Source organism: Marmota flaviventris, chromosome 13 (assembly GCF_047511675.1).
Source record: "Marmota flaviventris isolate mMarFla1 chromosome 13, mMarFla1.hap1, whole genome shotgun sequence".
NCBI lineage: Eukaryota > Metazoa > Chordata > Mammalia > Rodentia > Sciuridae > Marmota > Marmota flaviventris.
The window spans coordinates 54,192,611-54,215,022 of NC_092510.1; the positions used below are offsets into that span (position 1 = coordinate 54,192,611).

At 40.3% G+C, this 22,412-nt stretch overlaps 1 protein-coding gene across 1 annotated transcript in view; it reads right to left on the reverse strand.

Moving 5' to 3' along the window:
- Slc24a2 (solute carrier family 24 member 2) overlaps positions 1-22,412 on the reverse strand; it is a 208,259-nt gene that overhangs the window by 58,036 nt on the left and 127,811 nt on the right. The window contains exon 2 of the mRNA XM_071600394.1: positions 18,542-18,650. Within this exon, the coding sequence (XP_071456495.1) occupies positions 18,542-18,650 (109 nt within the window). The remainder of the gene's footprint in view (positions 1-18,541; positions 18,651-22,412) is intronic.

A 22,412-nucleotide genomic window follows, 5' to 3' on the forward strand; every position in this document is an offset into this window, starting at 1 on the left:
GAAAGGTGATATATAAAATGGAAAGTCAATGGAAGGACCTATGCTAATTCATTTTATCTGAAAGAAATCAATGAGAGCAAGTATTTATTATTTAAGTATTAGATGATGGGAAAAATAAGGATTGCTTAATTTTTTTCAAAGATCTAGTTTCTTTTTGGTCTTGGTCTGACCTATGTACAAAGACCTAAAAATTAAGGCTTTCTCAACACAGACTGTAGTTTCTTGGTGAAACCCTCTTATACGGTGTGTACAACTACTGGATCACACCAGATTCATGGAGGATTATTTTCACTAGTACATGGAAGTTAGAATATGAATTCAGGAGTGTAGGTCTGGACCTAAGATCTTCCACATATGAGATGTGTGGCTTTGAGCAAATGGCTTCACCTCTCTGAACCTTAGAATACTCAGCTCCAAAGGGACTTGATTGTTTTCACCCTAAGACAGCTGTGAAATCTAGATGAGATGAGGACACACACAACTATCGATTGACATGGCAGCTGTCATATTACAAGCATCACAGGAAGAGCGAAGGAGAATCCAGGGGATATGGAGCAGGGCATTTCAGGGGCTTCACATATTGTACACTCTTTTAAAAACAAATCTAACACTCCTTATAGAGGTTTAAAATAGGAATTGTGGCTCAATAAGGAAAGATATCCCACAATGTCAGGGCCAGTATTTAAAAAAGGTCTCTTCATGAATTCTGCTTGCTACTTTCAGATCTAAGGAACTTAAATATGGACTATCCCTGGGTAGCAGATGTGGACCCTCCACTTCTGGAATCATCAGTGTTCCTACTTTTTCTTTTAATGTTTGCATGGGAGCCTGTCTCTCCCACAAGTTGTCCCTATGTTGGAGGTGGAGAGACTATTCCTCCTTAGATGGGTCCCAGTAGAACACAGAAAGGTGCTTTTCTCACACTATACACTCTGCTTACATTTCTTAAATAAAGTGTACAAATGGACACTTCAAATGGCAGTGCAGCTCAGCGGGCTTTGGTTTGTTGATCTTCCCCAGATTTGCGGAAGTCAAGAAGGGCTGGCACTGATGTGGCTCTTCCTCTGTGGCTACCGGGGCATTACTATACAACTAGAGTGAGTCTGAGTGACACTGAGCAGACAGCTAATGCAAAGGCTCTACTACTCAGGATCTGGGTGACCTCTTTGAACCTGTGTCTTCTGTAAAATGAGGAAAAGAGCAATGACTTTGAGACATGTCTATGGGGTGGTGCCAGCATCTTTAATAATAGGACCCCTCTTCATTAGGTCCTTTGAACATCTAGTGCAAGCTGGTTAAATCCTATTCAGTGATTTTTTTTAAACTTAAAAAAAACAACAACACACACCTTAAGAGATGGAGGTTAAATGAGGAAACCACCAAGAATCCTTACTTCTTTCACAAGTTGGAAGGAAAGGAATATTTTAACCTTCAAATTCTAAACCTCACTCATAAAAGCTTTCAAAGTACTGACTCATTGCAGAAGCTCTTCTTAACATTCTGCGGGGGATCGATGTTCGAGCACTGAACTTCCTTAAGAGGCTCTTAAATGTGTACACGACTGCCTGGGGACAGCTGCTCTCAATATGTGGCACATATATGTCATACGCGAGGTGTTAACAGAGATGATTTTGTCCTATGGTGTTCTTCTCACATCTGACTCTTCCCAGGCTATGCTAATGAGCACTTCTTTTTGTTCTATGAGATTCAAACCTCTCAGGCTTTTGGTAGGAAGGCAAGAACTTTGCAAAGGAAAATAAAGAGCTGAGCTTGTGGGTAATTACTATGATTTGAACATATCCTCTCAAATTCATGAATTGGAAACTTAATTTCCAATGCAACAGTGTTGTGGCTTTTGGGAGGTACGGAGCCCTCAAGAATTGATCAGTGCCACTAAGAAAGGGCTGTGGAGTGGGTTCTCTTTCTTACTCTTCTGCCGTGGGACTGTGCAACATTCTTCTCCTTCAGAGACATGTGTTCAGATCTTGGAAGCAGAGAGTGGGCCCTTACCAGACTCCAAACCCACTGGTGCTTCATCTTGGCCTTTGCAGCCTCCAAAACGGTGAGAAATACATTTCTATGCTTTGTAAATTATCCAGTTTAGGTATTCTGCTACAGAAGTACAGAATGAACTAAAATAGTCATCAGGCATCAGCTATTGAATGAGTTTCAAGTAGGATCTACAACCACACACACACACACACACACACACACAGCTGTCATATAGTGTTGTCATCTTACTTCATGCCCTTTGAATCCAGCCCCTTCATGAAATCCTCACTCTTCCCTTGTCAAGTTTCCTGCAAACTCAGACACACTGACTTGTTATTGCTGTGATTAATCTTCCCACTCTTCTCATGTACTTCCTTGTTTATGTCCCTATGTTGATACTATTCTAAGGCCCCAACTTCTAAGAAATGCTGATGCCACATTGGTGGACAAAAGATGAGTCAGAAAGATCCCTAGTGACTGCAGCATAGTAGGCATCTTGATAAGGCACCAATGAACTACAGGGGCCAGGCACACAGATGTACAAAGCAGGTTGGGGAAACAATAGGGAGTAGTGGGGATTATGGAAAACTAGCACATGTCTAAAAAGTAGAGCAGTCACTCAGCTCCAATTCTCCTCTCCATGCGGGAATGCAGTCAGGTGTGTATTGACAGATCTTTTGATTATCCAATGAAAGCCAGATATTTGGATTTTTATGTGAACTCTCCTGATTTTTTTTAAATGCTGCCAACTAATTCCAAATTACAAAAACAATAACATGGCGATATCAATCTGTAGCCCTTAGTTTAAAATCATGTTGCTTGGTCCAATTTTCTTACAAATAATAGTTGAATGAATGAATGAGACCAACTGTTAGAACTAGAAGGAATTCTTTCCAGGCACCTTGCTTCAGAGGATCAAGGACTCTGGTTTATTTCTTTGTCTCCCTCAAAGCTTATATCCCTCACCTATTAGGATACCATAATCTGCTCACCTCTGGATTAGACTGAGTGTCAGACCTCAAATTCCTCTAGGACCACCACCGTGCTCATGTTAGGCAGACTGAGCTGCGATGAGCCTGTGACTAATCCCCCTCATTATCTTTAGTCCTGACCAGCCAACTCCCCCATTTTGCAAGCCAAGAGAGTGATTTTGTTTTGTTTGCTTTAAATTTTAATTTGAGAGGAATAGAAATTGCTTATTAAGTGTAAATATCCCAAATGATCTTGCAGGGAAATATCTGGAGTTTAGGAAAGTCCAAGGCAAAGTTCCGAAAGGTAGGTTTGGATCACAGAGGGAGGTGTCAATATAATTATGTGAGAATTATCATTTTTGAACAGTGAACAATAATGTGTGGTCATTACTGTGGATCATCCAGATGGTTCATAATAAAATGTCCAAGTGAGTCCCCAGATACTCTGACTTCTTATAAATTTGTCACTTAATTCGCAGCCAGCTCCTCTGTGGTGTTGCTTAGCAATATCAGTGGTTACTGATGTCAGTCTGGTGAGGAGCTGACTCAGGCTATATCTCACCATATTTTACATGCTCTTGATGATCAAGCAAGAAAAATGGGACCTGGACGTACTGTTCTGCTTCCCATTTGAAGTGGACTAGGGAGGAGGGAAGAGTACAGAATAGAAGAAGCAGGTTTCTGGAAAGAGTTTTTAAGAAAAACAATGAGTAACCAAGGCAAGAGAAACAACCCCAACAGTTGAGTTAAATTGTGTAATTTAAAACCTCAGTAATAATCTTCAGATAATTTTCAACACTGACTCTTTGTTGGAATATGTTTTTTTTTTTCTTTCTTTTTTCCAGAATCAAGGAGAAAAACAAGTGATGGTGTAGCATGGTAGCCATGTGTAAGGTTTGGAGCCCTGCTGTCTGCCACTTACTAACCCAGAGACCTTGGGCAGGTTACCTTATCTTTTTGAGACTCACTTTAAACACTTAACATAAATGGGAACTGTCATAGTTGTGTTGACTGTGGTGAGATTACAGGTCCTCAATACATAATTGACATATAATATTCACTAGATATATGGTAGGTATCAGTTCTGACCTCAAGTTAATCAGGAAGTTTACATGTATAGAATTCTTCTTATCTTCACAAACATCAGAGTGAATCTGGTATCAGCAGAGCCTATCACCACCGTGCAGAAAAAGGAGAACTTGTAGCACAGCCTAAGTTTTGGAATCAACAGGTTTGAGTTCTAATTCAGACTTAACTTCTTGTCAGCTGGGTGACTTTGTAGTAAATATTTAAACTTTCAAAGCCCTAGGATCCTCATCTGTAAGGTGGGTCTAACTCTTGGACCTTCCTTATGATGTTGTTGTAAAGTTCTTTCTGTGATTCCTGGAACATTGGAAGTGCTCATATATATGGCTCTATGATTCACTCACTGGGACCAAGCCCAGTGAAAATAAGGATCAAAACCTTATTTTCACAAGTTTGTAACATTATTTTCACAAGGGGAAAAAAAGAAAACAGGTAAAAGGAGAAAAATGATAAAAAGAATGGCCAACTACGTCATGCCAAGGAAGTCTCTGAACATCATATTCTTTTGTATAAGGTCTTTCAGTACAGAAGGACTGTGGTATTATCAAAAGAATGTGCAACTCAGGGAAAGAGATAAGAAAGATCTCTAAGTTTAGTTTTTGAAAGGAAAATCCAGAAGGGACTTGAGCTGTTCAGGAAAGTGGCACTGTGCAGTGAGTAAGAGGATGGGTTGTGGACTTCAGTGAACCTGAATTTGAACCTAACTCCTTCACTTACTGCCCTTTGTTTCTGGGGCAAATTATTTAACTATTCTAACCTTCAGCATCTTTATCTATTGAATGGTTATAACAAAATTTCCTATTTTATAGGATTGATGTAAAAAATAAATAAATGAACCCATGTAAAGTGCCCAACACAGTGTATGGAATATAGGAAGTACTTTATAAATTTTAGCTATTGTTTTCATTATGATTGCCTCTATGGTATCAATTTGGAGTTGTAGCTGAATGTTCAACATTTTCTCTAGTCTTTTCTTTTTCAGCTGGAGTTTCAAGAGATAAAATAGTTTCATTAAAGAGAGTGAAAAAATATAGTTTGAATAGCAAAGAACATAGACTATCTGAAACCATCCATGCAACATTTGGGATTCATTTTTTATTTCAGAAAATCTGTCTGAGCTCTTCTAATAGCACATTTCTAAAATATGTTTTTAATAATTTTTAGGGGGCTGGGAAGCTGACATTTTTACTAATGACATCTTCTCACATCTTGAGTACATTTTTGCATCTCTGGAAATGGAAGGATTATGTTTGCAAAATCAAGAAAAGAGCACTTTCTGACCAAATCCTATAAAATCTGAGGTAAGGGTTACAAACACAACTATTACCCAGTCTTAAAAGCAACAAAATATTTCATTCTCTTCCTTTTTTCTTTCTTTCTTTCTTTTCTTTTTCTTTCTTTCTTTCTTTTTTTTTCAATATAGTGCTTATAAGGTGTTCTGTACAGATAGGTCAACTTTTTTTTTTTTTTCCCTAGAGAAATGAGCTTGGTATATTTCACATAACCAGATCCATGTTGGGGACTGGTCAGCTAAGGTAAGACTGATTCTTCCATAAGCCACACCCATGATCCAACCCCCAGTCCTAGTCATTCCACCTAAAGTCCTCAATTCTGTCTTCCTGCTCTATCCCCTGCCTTCTCTGAGGCCTTACCTACACTACTGTATTAGTCTTATTTGAACCCTCATTTCTGAATTTTTCTTACCATATGTCTACTCCCAGCATTTCTCATCTGCTCTTTTATATATATATTTTTTAAATCAGGGTAATCTTTTCAAAATACAAAGTGAAAATCAACACCTCTGAATCCTGTGTATACTATGTTTTTTGTTGGAATTTTATGACTTCTCCCAGCTTCCTGAATCTTCTGGAACCCCAATTTGAAGTTCCCTAGTCTAGGCAGCACTCCTGAATGCCTCTACCTCTAGTATAAGTCGTTCTCCTGCCTGTGCCCAGTATCCACTTCTGTTGCTGTGCTCATCAAATGTACCCTAATCTATGTGTTTTCTATCATTATACTCATTCTGTTAAATTTATCACTTGGCAGAGCTGTTGGCACTCTGTAGGAGTTCAACAAATGCCACTAAATTGAATTAAATCGCTTCTCAGAGTGCTCTGTTACCCTTCTTTAGCTGGTTGCCTTTGGTACTTCTGGCCATTTTGTTGTTTTAACACTGCAAATTCAGGCATTCTGCTTCAGCATCTCTGTGGGGAAGAAGCCTAGGAAGGGGAAAATGTATCTGGCCTCTATTCTTTGTGTCCTCTTCATTTCTTCTGTAAAGTAGGAGGAATTACACCTTGCAAAAGAGCCATCCGAAGAGATCTTAAGCACAAAAGACAAAATGACAGCACCACCTTGACCGTGAGATGGAAAACATTGGTGCACAGAATGTTGGTGAAAGAATAACTTGCATGTCCTCCTGGATCCTATCTCCCAGTCTGGCTGGACTCAGTGGTTTCTGCCAGGCAGTGAGATTCAGAGCTAAATTATATCTAACCATTGGGTCAGTACAGCTACTTTCTGGTGCATGAAGCATCAAACTATATTAGAAAAGCAAATAAGAAAAGTGTCCTAGGGGAGGAGAGGAAGAACAATGAAATGAAAAAAAATTAAAATGCTAGTCATCCAAGGGAAAAGAAAAGCAAGGTATAAGTAAGAAGTATGCGAAGGCAAGAGAATTTGAGAACAGAATGAAATTGAAGGAAAAGAGACTGGAGGACAGAAAGGAAATTAAGGTCACTGATGTGGAAATAATTAGGAGTAAGAACTATCCTTGTAATTATGCATTCAATACCACGGTATTTTTGTGGATGCTATTTTATTCAATACTTGGATCCTGACCACAATAGAAATGATAATTCAAAATGATGAAGAACTTAAAGGACTGAGTTCAAAGGAGAAAGACAATTTACATGATCCTCTAAATTTCATATGTTCTAAGTGTAAATCCATTTATCATTACTCCTGTTTAAATCCTGTATGGACAAGTAGGACTATATAAATGAGTTTAAAATCCAGGAGGCACAGAAAGGGTAGAAGATGTTTCACAAATCATCAATTATGCACCTGAGATTAAATAGCAAATGCCTGCCAGTGAGACAGAGATCTGATGAGGTAGCAGTCAGGGTGTGCAATTATCTTCTTGCTCCCTCAAATGATGGCCTATGTGTTTTGGCAGGATTAAAGAATTAATGCAGTAATTGCTTTTTCAGATTTTTATATGTATGTCAAAAAGAGAAAAATATTTTATTTTCTCTGCTGAACATGTTGAATATGTGGCTCCTGGATGAAATCCGGACTTTGTGGGAGAAAACAAGTTAAGTATCATGTCCAGGGATTTCCTTGTCATGGCACAAAATACAGGAGAACTTTATGAACACAGATTCTATTTGTATAGCTTTGGGATAATGTTTACTTCAACAGAAGCTGATCAGTAGGAAATCAGTTCTCATGTCATAGATAGGTATACCAGGACCTGAATAACTGGCACATGGTAAATAGGCTGCTTTTTATAGAAAACAGATTTCAATGATTTATTACGGAGCCACTAAGAGCTATCTAAAAGTATTATAGTTGCAATAAAAATAACACCTGAAAATAATTTTTTGGCAGATACCTATATAGACCTGGTGATGCACTCCATATAGACTTCTATGTGCTCTGTGCATAGACTCCATTGAATACTCTGCACAACCCTAAGAGATAGGTACTATTTTCTTCCCTACTGTATAAAAGAGGAAGCTGAATAACACATAAGTTACATAACTTGCCCAATGTCACATAGCTAGTAAGTGGCAGAGTGGGAATTCCAACCCAGGTGGCTGGCTCCATAGTGTTTGCTCAAACATCTACACGGCTCCTCCAAAACTGTATAGGAAGAGGCTACCATGCACGTACCACACTGAGATAGAGAGTATATCTAAATGGCCACACCACAGGAGGTCTCCTTTGAGCTAGAATCAGCTTTTCACTTCTAAACCTCACTAGCATTGACCAGATGGGTTGTAGTCCTGAGGTTAAGAAGAGAACTTTTAACTTTTCCCAGATTGGAAGCTTCACAGGACCCATTACATCATTCATAAAAATGCAATGCAAGAAAAAAGATAAAGAATTACATGGGTTGGTTTGTTTGTTTATTTCAGAAATGGCAGAGGAAAATTTTCATTATAAATAGTTTTCTGACATGAGATTGATTCACTATGGGATTTAGATTCATTATGGGATTTAGCCAATGATGATTGTTGGGGACTTGAGGCCTTAAAGTTAAAGCAAACCCATATTCACTACTTGGGCTTAAGTGCTACCACTCTGAGAAGTGACAAAGAGAAGCAGCTGCATAGGTACTACAACTGCATTGCTAAAGGTTAAATTCAGCTACAGCATTTAAACTGTTTTCTTACAAGTTAACAAGTCTGGGGCAAGCACTGGTTGATGTTGCCCCAGAAACTTGTCTATAGTGGAGGTTTATAAAGAGAAACATTACCAGTGGGTTTGCCTCTCATGAAGGCCTGCAATGGGAAAGTGTTTTGTAAATAAGTAGGTGGATATGTGAATGTATATATATGTGTGTGCATGTGCACACACACACAAAGCAATCTGATGTAGACCTCTATAAACAACAGCTTTATATAAACAACAATGCTGTTTGACTATTTGCAAATGCATGTGTGTGCACATGTATAAAATAAGTTCAAAACAACCTGTAAAGAACTGTGTGTGTGTGTGTGTGTGTGTGTGTGTGTGTGTTGGGGGGAGTTTTTTTAATAGCTGAAGTGAAGAGCCCTGATGTGGTAAACCTGATCATGTGAGGTCAGGAGAGAAACGGTCCCCTGACAGCCACTTGAACATTGTTTACAATGTGTTCTGCATCCGGAGTTGATGCATTGCTCAGTGCAAACCCCAGATGGAAAAGCCAACTAGGAAGGGGCTGGGATTGTGGCTCAGCAGTAGATTATTTACCTAGCATGTGCGAGGCCCTGGGTTCAATCCTCAGCACCACATTAAAAATAAATAAAATATTGTGTCCAACTACAATTAAAAAATAAATATTAAAAAGAAAAGAAAAGAAAAGCCAACTAGGAAGAGCTGTGTGACTTGCTGAATGCAAATCATTTGACCTGCAGTTCAGTAAGTGAGGCCCTGCCATTTAGTAGATGATCAGAAGTCTCTTTCATTTAAATGCCTTTCGTATTCATGGAAGAAAACACCATGAATATTCCATATCACAGATGACATTCATGTATCTAAATTTTGAATGGGTCGTTTTGGGTAACATGAAGTGCTTTTTCACCTGCAGGATTGCCCTAATTCTTTGGTCTCCTACATATTGAATGATGTCTGTGACAGTTGCCTTTCATCTCTGGGGACTGAGTCCTCCCTTCTGAAGAAAGTACTTTTTGAAGGTAAGTGCCAGAGAACAAACACAAAACCATAATTTTATGGATGCTTCATTGTCTTTTTCATTCCCATGCTCAAAAGCATTTATTTCAGTAAAACTATTCACATTTCTTTATGTCCCAAATGATATTTATTTATAACTAAGGCAGATTCAATTTCAACCATCTTTGGTGCTCAAATATGGGAATAATGCACTACTATTCCCTACAGAGAGGAGCTTTTTAACCTGTCTTGTGTTTGCTCTGTGAGAGGCATTAATAGCCTGCTTTCCTCTATCCAGGGATTTCTACTACTGTCACCTTATTAAACTGTGGCCAGTAGATTGGATTTTTTTTCCTTCTCCCATGAAGATTTTCTCTCCTGTTTCCTATTCACTTACTGAGCTGAGTCTGAATGCAAACATCTTTCTTGCTAATTTAAACTGATGTACAACTTGGGACAGAAAGAAAGGTTACAATATTGCTTTTCAGGGACAACTTCTCTACATTTTGAATGAATCAGGCATGAAATGGTTTTCTGTGGGATCAAATGAAAATGTATGAAAGCTCATTTTAAGCATTTTTTTTTTTTTGTAAAACAGAAACTGGGAGAAATAACAAGCTCTAGTGTTTGGTGAGAGGCAAAAAAAAAAAAAACAGCATGCAAGTGAAAGTTTAATCTTAGTGTCAGCTCCATGTTGACGTTAAATGTATATGTTACAGAACTAGAATGAGTTTACAGAATAGAGAGACATATGGTTCTGTGTACAGCAGATGGGCATATGTGGCTCTAGATCAGAGTCCTCTGTGGGTGGGGGCATTCTAGCTCTGAAGTCAAACCCTACAGCTGGGGACTGTGAATTGGTCATGCCACCTCTCGGAACCTCAGTTTCCTCAGAGGTCAATCGCATGTGAATTCCCACAGCCATTGTTGAGAGAATCACATAGGTGACTATGTGGTGCTGAGAAGTACTCACAGTTCTACTCCCTGTTTGTTTTTTTTTCATCATCTCTTAGCCGCTAGCTTCCTACACCTAAATCACACATGGGGACACACACACACACACACACACACACACATCCCCAGCACCCCTCAACAGGAGGGACTATTCGAATGTTTGCACAGTGGGCACATAGCCACATGCCAGCTCATGGCAAAGGAGCCCTGGTTTGGGGATGGGCAACAATCCACAGGTTTGAGTCGTCCTGAGCCAGCCAGCTCCTCTGCTGCCCACATTGCTCACCTTCTTCGAGAACCCACTCTCAAGATGCACTGTCTCCAGGAACACTTCCCCCATGGTCCTTCCTCGAGGTTCACACAGAATTTGTGTGGATTTCCTCAAGATCTGGCAAGCCGAGCTCACCTGCGTTGAGTGCTTATTCTGTGCCAGCTACCATGCTTGCACTGGACGCCCACCAGGCCCCTTGTCATGACGTGAGGTCACACCTGTAAATGTGTGCTTCCACTGCTTCAGGAATGAGGCCTTGTCCTTCAAATGGGCGATTCTGCTACTCTGGGGAGCTCCTCCCTCTCCTGCCCACCATGTTTCAACAAGAGCAGTCTACACATCCTCCAGGCCCCTCAAGCCACTTCAGGGAGGACCCTGGCTGCCTCTGGTCTAGCCTCTCCTCCTTCTTCTCTAATGCTTCAACCAGAACATCCCAAAACTGCTGATTTATGCTGCCTCGCTGTCTGGTGGGCATACCTTCCTTTTTCACTTTTTATCAAAAATTTCTTTGCTCATCTTATTCTTCATTAATTTACAAATCAAATTATGAAGTTCCAAAATAATATCTTTTGGAAGTTCAATTAGGATTGCATTGCGCTTAGAGTTTGAGAACTATGGCTATCTTGGTAATGTATTAACATTTATTTAGCTCTTCTTTTATGTTTATCAGAAAGGATGGTGATGGTGATCATTTTTGCATAAAAGTCCTAGGTACTTTGGGGCTCTGTCACATTTGTGAGTGTACTCTTTCTTTCTTTTAGTTCGTGATTGCTGATCTATAGGAAGGCTATTGAATTAGGCACACTGATAAAAGGACCTGATATGAGTAAACTCCTCGTAGTGCTAAACATTTAAATTAAGTGTTCACTCTTCTCTGTGGAAGTTCCTTTGAACAAAAGGGCCCTGCTGTTAAAAAATAAATAAAAATGAAAATCCATGATCTAGGGACCATGGAAGGTGGTAAAGAAAATAGGTATTTGCTACTCATTTTCCAATTAAGACATTGGAGAATCGAGGTCACTGAAGCCACCTGCTTTCTTCCCATTGCCTAAACCAGACTGAAAGCCAGGAGAAGGATGACATCAGAATGTCACAGTTACTTCAGAGAGGGAAGAAAGCTGTCCTGGGAAGCTCCCCAACTGCTCTGAGGGAAGGTGACAGTGTGTTGGCCGGGAAGCACAGAGATTAGCTCTGATGATGTGAAATTACCGTGGGGAAATTTGCCTGTCTTTTTAATGGCAAATAAGGCAGGCATTGTAATATGAGGCTAGTGTCCTTTTAAGACATCTTATTACAGGGTTCTGAAGGTTTATTAGGAAAAAGAGCCTCAAGAGAATTCCCTGTGAGGAATTACATGGGGACCTGCTGCTGTCCTAAACTTTCTCAGCCCTGTCGGTAAATAAGCTCTATGATAGCTCACTAGGCAAATATTATCTCTATTTTTTTTCTTAAGGTGACAGATCACCAGAGAAGACTGTGGTACCCCTTACTCTGAGGTCTCTGGGATAGATAGTCATCTGCCTCATAAGCTACCAGTTCCCAGTCTAGGGAGCAGGGCCTGGGTTGCAGGGGCTTTCAGGAGCATCACAAGACCCAACATGGTGCAGTGTTCCCTTCCCTGAACCCTGGCTAGTGAAACAGCACCAGCAGGGCTTGCAGGCTGGAGAGAGGGAAGTTCCACCATTTTCTCCTATGCTTGTCTTGGTTGCAAAAGGCCAATCCTAAGCATCTTTATTCCCAGCATGTTTTCTCCTCTTACTTCAAACCTGGGGAGAGGAGAGATTTTTCTACTCTGACAAAGGAAGCATACGTCTTCATAAGTAGGAGTGGTAACAACAGCGACAAGAGAAACTGGAGTGAAATTTCTCTATGGTAATATCAAGGCGATAGACACTGGGGCTGCTTTCCTAACGTCCACCCTCCCTTCTCCCTAACCAAGCACAGCCTAGTTTCTGTGTGCGGAGGCGGTGTGCCTGCTTCTGGCTCCTTTGGAAGCTGGGGTGGTCACATCGTGTTGTTCTGTGTCATGTGATGTAAGTGGAAGTCTACTTCCAGGAATCCTGATGGTCTTCTGATTAAAAACAGAACTTCCCTGTCCTCCCCTTCCCCTTCCTCCTGTCAGATTACAGATGCTGGATGCTGGGGAGTGTGGAGAGGGGACTAGCTGCCACCTACAAGGATGAAGATAAGGGACACATGCTATGGATGGAAAAATAAAAAAAGCAGAAGGCGACTGGGTCCCTGATGGCAGAGCCTTGTACTGCTTACTCCAGGACTCTGGTTGAAGAAGAATAATTAAGCTCTAAAAAACTACTAAGTTAAGCCAGTTGGATTCTGGTAAATGACACAGAATATCATTTTAACTGAAAAATAATTGCCAATAGTCACGGGGTTCTCTCTACATGCTTTTGGGGGTATTAATGCATTGAATCCTCATCCTAAACTTAGGAGAGTGGAGCTATCTTTCCCCCCTTTATGAATGAAGAAATCAGGACATAAAAATTTGAGTGACAGCAATCATGCTTATAACAGTGTTGCTGTAAGTATCCAGTTTTACAAGTGGAAAATTAAGGTCCACAAGGCTGAAAAGCTCTAGATCTCAGGGCAAGAGACGGAGGTGATGTGAACCCAGGCACTCTGACTCTAGAGCACATGCTGAGAGGGAGCAAATGTCCCCACATCAATCTCTCTGTTGTCATCATTAGGTCATTAAACCCTTTCAGAGTAGAATTGGCTATGGGTTCCTTTTTCTGTGTAGGGATTACAGTGGGAAACCCACACCTTTTTGGATTGAGTCATGCATAACTGGTCCAGGGATAGGTTGAGGTGTGTGGGATTTAGGTCATTGTCAACACCAAGAATTCAAGGAACACTGAGCTGGACATGAGGCTGTACAAGGAGGCACAAGAGTATAAGAAGCACCAACACAACTTAGAGTCAGGCAGACATCAGTTCAAGCCAAGCTCTGCCAGGCTTCCTGTGCCTCAGTAGTGAGGTAAGACACGTCAGTGTCCTCCTGCATATGATGGAGTGGGACAGGGCTAAGGATAAGTTGGTTAACATGCAACACTCAGCAGAGTGCCTGGCCTGCCAGTAAGCACCCTGCAAATGTTAGTATTTTAAAATGAGACAAATTGACAGGAGAGGCTGCTTGACTCCCAGAGTGCTACATCCAGCATCTTTGTTTTAGGTTCATAAAGATGTATACCTAGGAAAGCATGATAGTTTGTTCAGAGAAAATGTTAAAATCAGCACAGGACAGTGAATTTTTTAGGAAGATCATTTCAGAGAATCATGGTGTAATCTCAAAGACTGATAAATCTAGTTCCCCAAGGCTTACTTATGAATATAAGTAATATCTTTATTCCAAAATCTTTATTCCAACCATTCTTAAAAGCTGTAGGCAGATTCCTTCTTTTTCATGAAAATGTCCCTTTCAGAATTTTGTGTCCCTGAAAAGGCACCGCTCAGCTTTGCTTGGCAGACTGACTGGCATATTCCTTCCACACAGTGTGGACTGCCCAGGGCATGTCAAACAACAATGCACAATCCATGGTGTGGATCTCCGAAAAAGTCTGGGTTGAATTAAAGTGGCTTCAAATTCTTTGTATTCCTCCCATTGAGGGGGTAGAGATGCAAATCTTTCCTTGGGTCTAGGCTGGCTTTAGTGACTGCTTGACTGATGGAATGTAGTAGAAGTGATGTTCTGGGACTTCCCAGGCCGGGTCATGCAAACCTTGTACCTGTTGCCTAGGCTTCCAGGAAGATTTGTTCTTGGAACACTTAGATACCACGTAAGAAGTCTGGCTATGTGGTTACCCAGCTAAACCCAGCCTTCCAGTTGTACTTTTAAAGGTGCCAGTCATGTGAGTGAGACACTCTTGGACCTTCTAACCTACCTATCCACCAGCTGGATACCACCAAATGACCTCCACCAATACCACATAGAACAGGAAAATCACCCACCTGATCCCTGTCCAAATTTCTGATGCACAAAATCATGAGCAATAATAACGTGGTAGTGGTTTTAAGCCACTGAATGTTGGGTGCTTTGTGACATTTCAATAAATGAGTGAAACACAAACACTGCTGGATCTTGGGCCTCAGACTCAGAGGCCGAACCAACAACCATTAATGAAAGCTTTTAGCAAGGACTCAATCACTGAATTTTAGAAGACAAAAAATACCTGAGTTGCAGAGATGAGACAAAGGGAAATGTGTTTTCCTAGGCCATCTGTCCTAGATGATGTTTTCAAATGCAGTTGAATATGTCCCTTTGTGAATGCTTGCTGATACCAGTGGTGCCTATGCATTACTCAGATGAATGTCAGAAACATCAGTGGACTGTCTTTGGGCACAGAAGGGAAGCTACTGTAATGTTCCTGGAATCAACATGGTGCTGTAACCTGTAAGCTCTATGGTACTCAAAGGTAGCATTTTGGCACAAGGATGTGTGAATTCAAGTGGTTTGATGCAAAGTAAAGGAGAGATGACTATTTCTGAGAGCTGTGGGTTAATGTTTTTTTGGCTGTTCTTGGAATGGAAAATGATTGTGAATTTTGGGGGAAAAATACCAGAGCAATCTGTTTTCTTGGCTATGTGCTATGGAGCAATTCTAAAGTACTCAGGTGCTTTCCATATTTTCTAATCACTCAGGTCCAGAACTGATTAGAGCTCTCAGCATCTCTCAGACTCTCACGACTGGAGCCCTCCATGTCTTTCAGGGAGAGGGTTCACCTTGAAAATAGGAGCTCAGATTCTGGAGGCACAGCTCACCACGGCAGGAATAAACAGCTTAATTGCAGCATAGCTCCACGAGGACCAGGTGTTTTGGAAAATAACTGAGGGCCCTACTCCGAGACAACCCAGATTCACTTCCTCTTATCTCACAGAAACAAAACATAACCTCCCCTCTACACAGGAAAAATACAAACAAGCCCTATCACAAACTGAATTCCTCCAAACAAAAAGAGAAATATAGATGGTTGGGACCTGTGGGCAAGGACACACATACACACACAAAGTTATATATGTTAGCATATCTCTGGAAAGAGTCCCAAGAAATTGATAACAATAACAGTGGTTTCTTCAAGAGAAATGGAGAAAATTGAGGTTGGGTGTTGATGGAGGAGGAAGGTATTTTTTTCACTATAATTTTTGAATATTACAAAATTTAAAAAATATCACTTTTCAAAATAATGAAGTAAAATAATTCCAAGCCTGTTTATAGTACTTATGGTATGCTAGGCAACATGTTAAAAGCTGTGTACATATTCACTCCTATAATCCTTACAGTAACCCTACTGTGCAGATATTGATATGTATCATCCTGGTTTTACAGATGAGGAAGCTGAGGAATAGAGAGGTGAAGTAACTTGTTCAAGGTCAAGCAACTAGTAAATGCAAAACTGGGATCTGAATCCAGAGTGTGGACTTGAGTCTTTCCTCTTAATTACTACATAACACTGCCTTGCCCCAAATAAACGGTCACTTGCTCTTGATTGAGTTGGGGGCAGATAAAATGATTCCTCTCTTCTCTCAACAATGAGGGTAGAAGAAAATGGGGGTAGAGAAGATGGTAGCTCAAAATAACCAGGAAATAATTCACCTACAGTTTTAAGGTATGGCTTTACAGGCTTCAGAAGCATGTGGCTATCAGTTCAATGTCATGACTTTGGCTAGGTTTGTAGCCTTAGCAGCTACTACGCACTCTGCTAGGATCTGGTGACAACTGGTGAATAATATAGAGCCCCTGCTCTCAGCAAACTTATTGTATCCTGGCAGCCAGGCAACAAAAGACATAACCACACAATTCTAAAGTGTGCGATAAGGTAAAACTAAAGAGTGCACTGAGAGGAGAGGGTTGGGGCCTTGATTTATAACGGATGATCAGGAATAATGGAAGAAGTACAGCTGGAGGAAATGGGAGGGGGTGGAGGGAGGGAAAAGTGCCCTGGTGGTGGGAACAGATTACTGTAAAGATCCCGAGGCCTAGAAGAGGCGTCTGTCTGAAGATGGCAAGCCCCTTGTGGTTAAAACAAAGTGGGCCCAACTGAGTTTGGAACAAAAGGCAGATCATGTAGACCGTGGCTAGGGTTTCATAATTTTCCTAAGAGCCCTGATAACCGCTGAAGATTATAAACCGGAGTGGACATAATCCAATTTACTTTTTAAGATGACTTGGGCTGCTGTGTGGAAACTGTGTGTAGATGGAGGCAATAGAAGAAGTGAAGACCCACTAGGTAGCCTCTGGGGGAAGCGGTGAGGATGGATTGGAAGAAAGTGCAGGCACAGGGAGCACAGGAGAGAAACTTGAGCCTGTGCGGGGGTGGGTGGAGGTCCAATATTTCATGAAAGGAGAATAATGTTAGCTAGGCAGCGTGATTGTGACGCACAAGTTTACAAGTATGAACATGCTTTATCAACTGTAAAGTGCCTGACAATGAGAAATATTACTGCAGATGAAGAAGCCAGGTTCTAGAGGGATCCTGCCTAGCCCAAAATCACGCAAAGACTGCTTTGTGGCAGTTGGTCTGCGATTCCTTTACTCTTTCCTCTGTGATTGTACTCAAGGGAAAGAAGAAGGCTAGTGAGCAGGTCTAAAGCCCCCGTCTGGGTTAATAGACCTCTGGGTTAATAGAGTAATGGTATTTAGGATGCCCCAAGGAAGGATTATCACTTGCAAACAGTAATGAAATCTATGCAGCAGGGTGTACTGGGGGACTCCTCATCAGCTGCACAACACTTTGGGGTGTAACAGGGAGAGGCTTCATAACAGAAATGCTCCATGCTCTGCAGAGGGAGGTGACCTTGTGGTCCTATTCTTCTGGGGGATAGGCGTGTGTCCACTGAGAAAAGGTAGAACCAGGGAATTGTTTTTTGGAGTTCCAGAATTTTCTTAACATCATGTGAGACTCTTGGTTGCCTGTGTCCTTGAAATTACTTAGCAAAGCTTGAAACTGTTTGAGATCTCTGATGAATGTGGTAGGACTGACAACTGGAGCGAGTGTGTTCTATACACATACCTGTTTCTCAGGCCATATTTTCCCCAGGATCCCTATTAGTGCCTGTGTAACATTATGCCTCATTGCAAGGTTCGGGGTGAATCAGAACAGACTTGGTTATATCAGAACTTCTTGCTACTGGCAAAACTCTGATATTTATTTGACACATCAGATATTTATCTAGTGGAAAAATGAATTGTTTAGGAAACTGAAATGCAACTGAAGAAACATGATGTGTTTGGCTTCACTGCACCAAGCAAACCTGTGAAAATCCACACTGGATTTTTTGTGATGGTATTTACAATTATCCTGGGAGGTGACCCAGGCTCTTTGGGTCTCCAATGACTGTTCCTTATCAGTTACCTTAAAGATCTTTGGATGTTTAGATGCTTACTCTCCCCCATCCCACCTTCAACTGCCAAAAAAAAAAAAAATCAGTACAATATCAATATTCTGCTGTGAATATAATTCTTCAAATTACTCGTGGCCCTCCTAAATCCTGGAGTTCTTTATCTCTCTCCTTTTTAAGGCACACAACTTCTCTGCATGAACAATTCTGTTTCGAAACTTAGGATGATAAAGGAAAACTGCTACTGTAGCTGGATGGGAGGGAAACCTTTCTGTCCTCTGCCTCATAATAAACTGTATTCATCCTGGAGGTATCAAAAGACAGAAACAGCACATGGAACTCACATCCTCCTCCTGGTACAAAGCCACCCACCATGAACTGAGTTGTGGCACATAAAGCACATCAGAGGGCAGGGCTTCCTCTGGTAGATGCTAACCAAGAGGAGTTTGACAGGCGTCAATATGTTTTGTGAAGAAAATCCTTTGATATCCTCTTTCCCCCACCACAAGCTCCCACACCAAAGCCTGATGTTTACCTTCTGCCAGAGGGTCCAGGGTGTGTATCATGAGCTGGAAGATGCTATTCCTCATGAGACTGTTGTGGAGGGAAGCAGAACTTCCACCTCGCTGTAGGCGCGGTTTAGCCTGAGCAGAGAAACCAAAGATACTGTTAGTTCTCAGAAGTGCATTATAGATAAGACCCTCACCTGGCCTGGTGGACACCCATTTCTATCACAGGATCATATGTCATTCAACCAAAGATTTTGAGAGCACATTTCTAACCTCCTGTGGGGATAGCTTTCTCACAACCTCTCCTATTAAAAGACTTAATTGCTTCCAGTTGTTTTAGAGCTTAGTTAATGCAAGGCAACGTGCTACATGCAACACATCATTTGCTTATCTCATTCTCAAAGTTAGCCCCATGAAGTAGATACTATAAAGTCTTGGTCCTAAATAGAGGAGGAAACATTCTTAGAGAAGTGCAATGAATGTCCAAGTCACACAGACAACAAATGAGAGACAGAGGTGTGGGTTTCAAGTCTGTTTTTTCTGGTACTAAAGAAGTGGGTTGTCTCTAAAATTTTGGATTGGTGCATGCCATTGGTAAAATTCTTGAGTGTATATCAACATCAATATCCATATTAATAAACTATAGTTATATAATAAGTCTATATTGATATCAATGTTCACATTAATATCCCTATCTATATAGATAAACACACTGAATTATGAGCATATACAATGTTTTATTTTTAAACTAAGAAGAATGATACAGAAAGTAAATGAAGACGATGCTAATATCTTTATCCTTGATCCCCAAAGGATCAGCTTGCATGTCTCTGGGGAGACCTTGTCTCAACCCTGGGGACCACAGCTCTAATTCAAAAAGCACTATGCTTTGTGTTAGTGAAAGCTGAAGAGACAAGGCCTTCTACCCTGGATCCCTGGAGAATCCTCCTGGCTCCCAAGGAGGAGAGAGGGTTCTTTCTTTACACAAACTCATACTAGTTGTGATTCTTTGCCCAAATAATGGATCTGAGATGTGAGAGGACGAATGAGCTTCTAGAGATGAGTTTACCAGCACACTCTTTTTCTTTTATCTACAAAAGCAAATAGACTAAAAAAATCTCACCATAAATTCACTATATTTTGACAGATTTTTTCTTGAAGAGAAACTACTTTCTTCCTCTTGATGGATTTTGTGCTGCTCATCACAGGAGAAGATGCTCAGAGGCAGCTAAGCTTTATAGATAGACAGATTTAAGGGGGAAGGAGGTATTATAATATAAATGAATTAACTTTTTATTGAAATTTTGGTCCAAAAGTTTGATATGGAATTTTTCTGGAGTCAAATAAAAATAAAATATTATTTTCAATACAGTCTTCCAACCTTCCATATTGTAGGGTTTTCCAAAATATTTGACTATATTTCAAACCTTCAAAGGGGCTTTCTAAGAAAATTTCATAAGAGACACCATAATTAACTATATTTAGAAAATGCTAAACCAGGTCATCTTTAGAGTTTCAAGACACACATTAGACCACTAAGTCTTCCATTAATGAGATCTGGTAACTTTGGTAGTGTTTCCAAACTGTTGCCAACATGTCCCTTATTTTGTTAAATATTTATTAATGATCATGGGTCCAAACATTTGGTGGTAAATATGAAACATGTAGGGAGCTTGAAATATGGATAAAATCTCAATGTGAGGTACATGTAGACATCAGATTTATTATAATTGCTTTTTCTATTAAAATTATATTTCCAACTCAACAGGGTTCAGAGAAGAATCAGAGGTGCCTAAATAGTGAAAGAGATCATGAACTCCTCAATGGAAGATATTGAGGTTTGTGCCTGTAGCCTGGGACTGGAACTAGAATCCTCTGGGCTCTCAATGAATATCTTATGTCTTTGCTTTGAGCATTAAGGGACGAAGGAGAGGGACATAAATATTTTCATTACTGGTCATTTTAGCCTTGAAAATCTGTAACACTTTTGAATGTGTTGATTAACTATTAAGTTATAGAGGGTTCAGATGATTAGGGTTCATGATATTAATATATATACCTCAGTATATATCTTAACACGTATTAAGGTTAGGAGACTTCAATAAAGTTGAAATGTAACCACTGATATCTAAACACAAGGACTCAGAGGTCTTCTCCTTGCCAGGATGCACAATACAAAGTAGGATATGTTAATTGGACAGGGACTGGAAATTGTGTCTGTTGCTAATTATCTCTCATAACTATTGTTACTGTGGTCTTTATTCTGGGAAACTGGAAGAACTCTGTTGTGGGCAACCGTCAGTAGAATAGAATTCTATCTACAGAAGAACTTAAAACATTCTTTCAGGCATTATGTATATATTGAATACATAAGTTTCATGCAGCATTTCTTTTGATGAGACCAAAAGAAATTTTAAATTAAAAAGTATGTGCATGCGACACACAAGACACTTATCAAGCATTAGATTCCACGCTGTCCCCCACCAAATATCAACTCAACATCCCTTGGAATGTAGTTTGGAAATTTCTCTTTCAACTTTTTCATGAAAAAGTTCATGCCCAATGGTAGAGAGAATTCAAACTTTCGAAACCTAGGACCAAAAATAATTGTCAGCAAATGTCACAATTCAGTTGTTACTCATTGTAGGACAGAGTGTACACTTGACCCAGTGGATTAAACCATATATGTATTCCAAGGGAGAGGATGATTTGCTGACCATACAGTTTGATTTCCTCCCACCCCAGCCCCACGCTCTCCACAGGCACAGGACAGGCAGACAGGGCCACTGGTCCCTACCGGTAGAGCTGGTTCATCCTTGTCCCTGGCTGTAGATGACTGCATAAGAGGAAAAGGCAAAAACAAAAGACAAATAAATAAATAAAAGACAAATTACATATAGGATTTACATTTAATAATAAGTGCCCATTATAGAGAAAGATTTGATTTTTTGCTGCTCTTGGGATGAATTAAGACAAAACAGGGGGCAAAGCGTTTATGTTTGTAGATGATATACAGTGGCATATTCAGGTACATCATTCATTCTCTTGACAGGTCAAAGTTGAATGGCCAACTCAAATGTCCAGCAATAAAAGCCACTTAAGTAAATTACAGCCCAGACATGTAGTGGAATACCATGTGATCATCAAAGTGAATGAGGCGAATTTGCAGGTACGGAAATGGGTAATATCTAAGAAATATTGTTAAATGAAAACTTATTTTAAAAACCTTATTCATTACTACATCACATCATAGGATAAATTATTAATACTTTATTATATGTAAAGGAAAAAATCTGCAAAAAATATTGTTAGTGGTTATTGTTAGAGGGAATGGGATTACATGGAAGGGTCACTTTCCATCTTTGGAGGGAGTCAGTATTCATTATCCCATATATCATTAATAAAACAAGACCTGAAGAAGTTACGTTGCTGAATTAAAGACCAGGATCAACTATACTTGGAAGTTAGATAATCCATTTTTCTCGTGTTCTCTCTACTTGCAATTTTCTATTCTAAAATGGAGTTCTGTTTAGTTGGGAAGGGTTGGCTAGAACACGAGGGCACAAGGGGCTCTGATCACCTCTTAGAAAGAACGCAGTTTAGACAAGGAGACACTAGAGTTCCCACATGACCCAGCTGATGGCTGTGCTTCTCCATCTCTGTGAACTCCTGGTCTTAAGCAGAACTGGGCACCATCCTGTGATTTCTCCAGTGGTACACAGGTGACTTAGACCCCTGCCCTGTCACTTCACCTCAACTATGGGTGCTTACAGCAACAGCAAAGCAGAACCTCCCTCACCCCACCTTGCCTTCTGGTCCTCCCTATTAGAATCTGAGCAGATACGCATCTGCAAGAATAATCATACACACCAAGAAGAGGTGATAGGTGCAGAACTG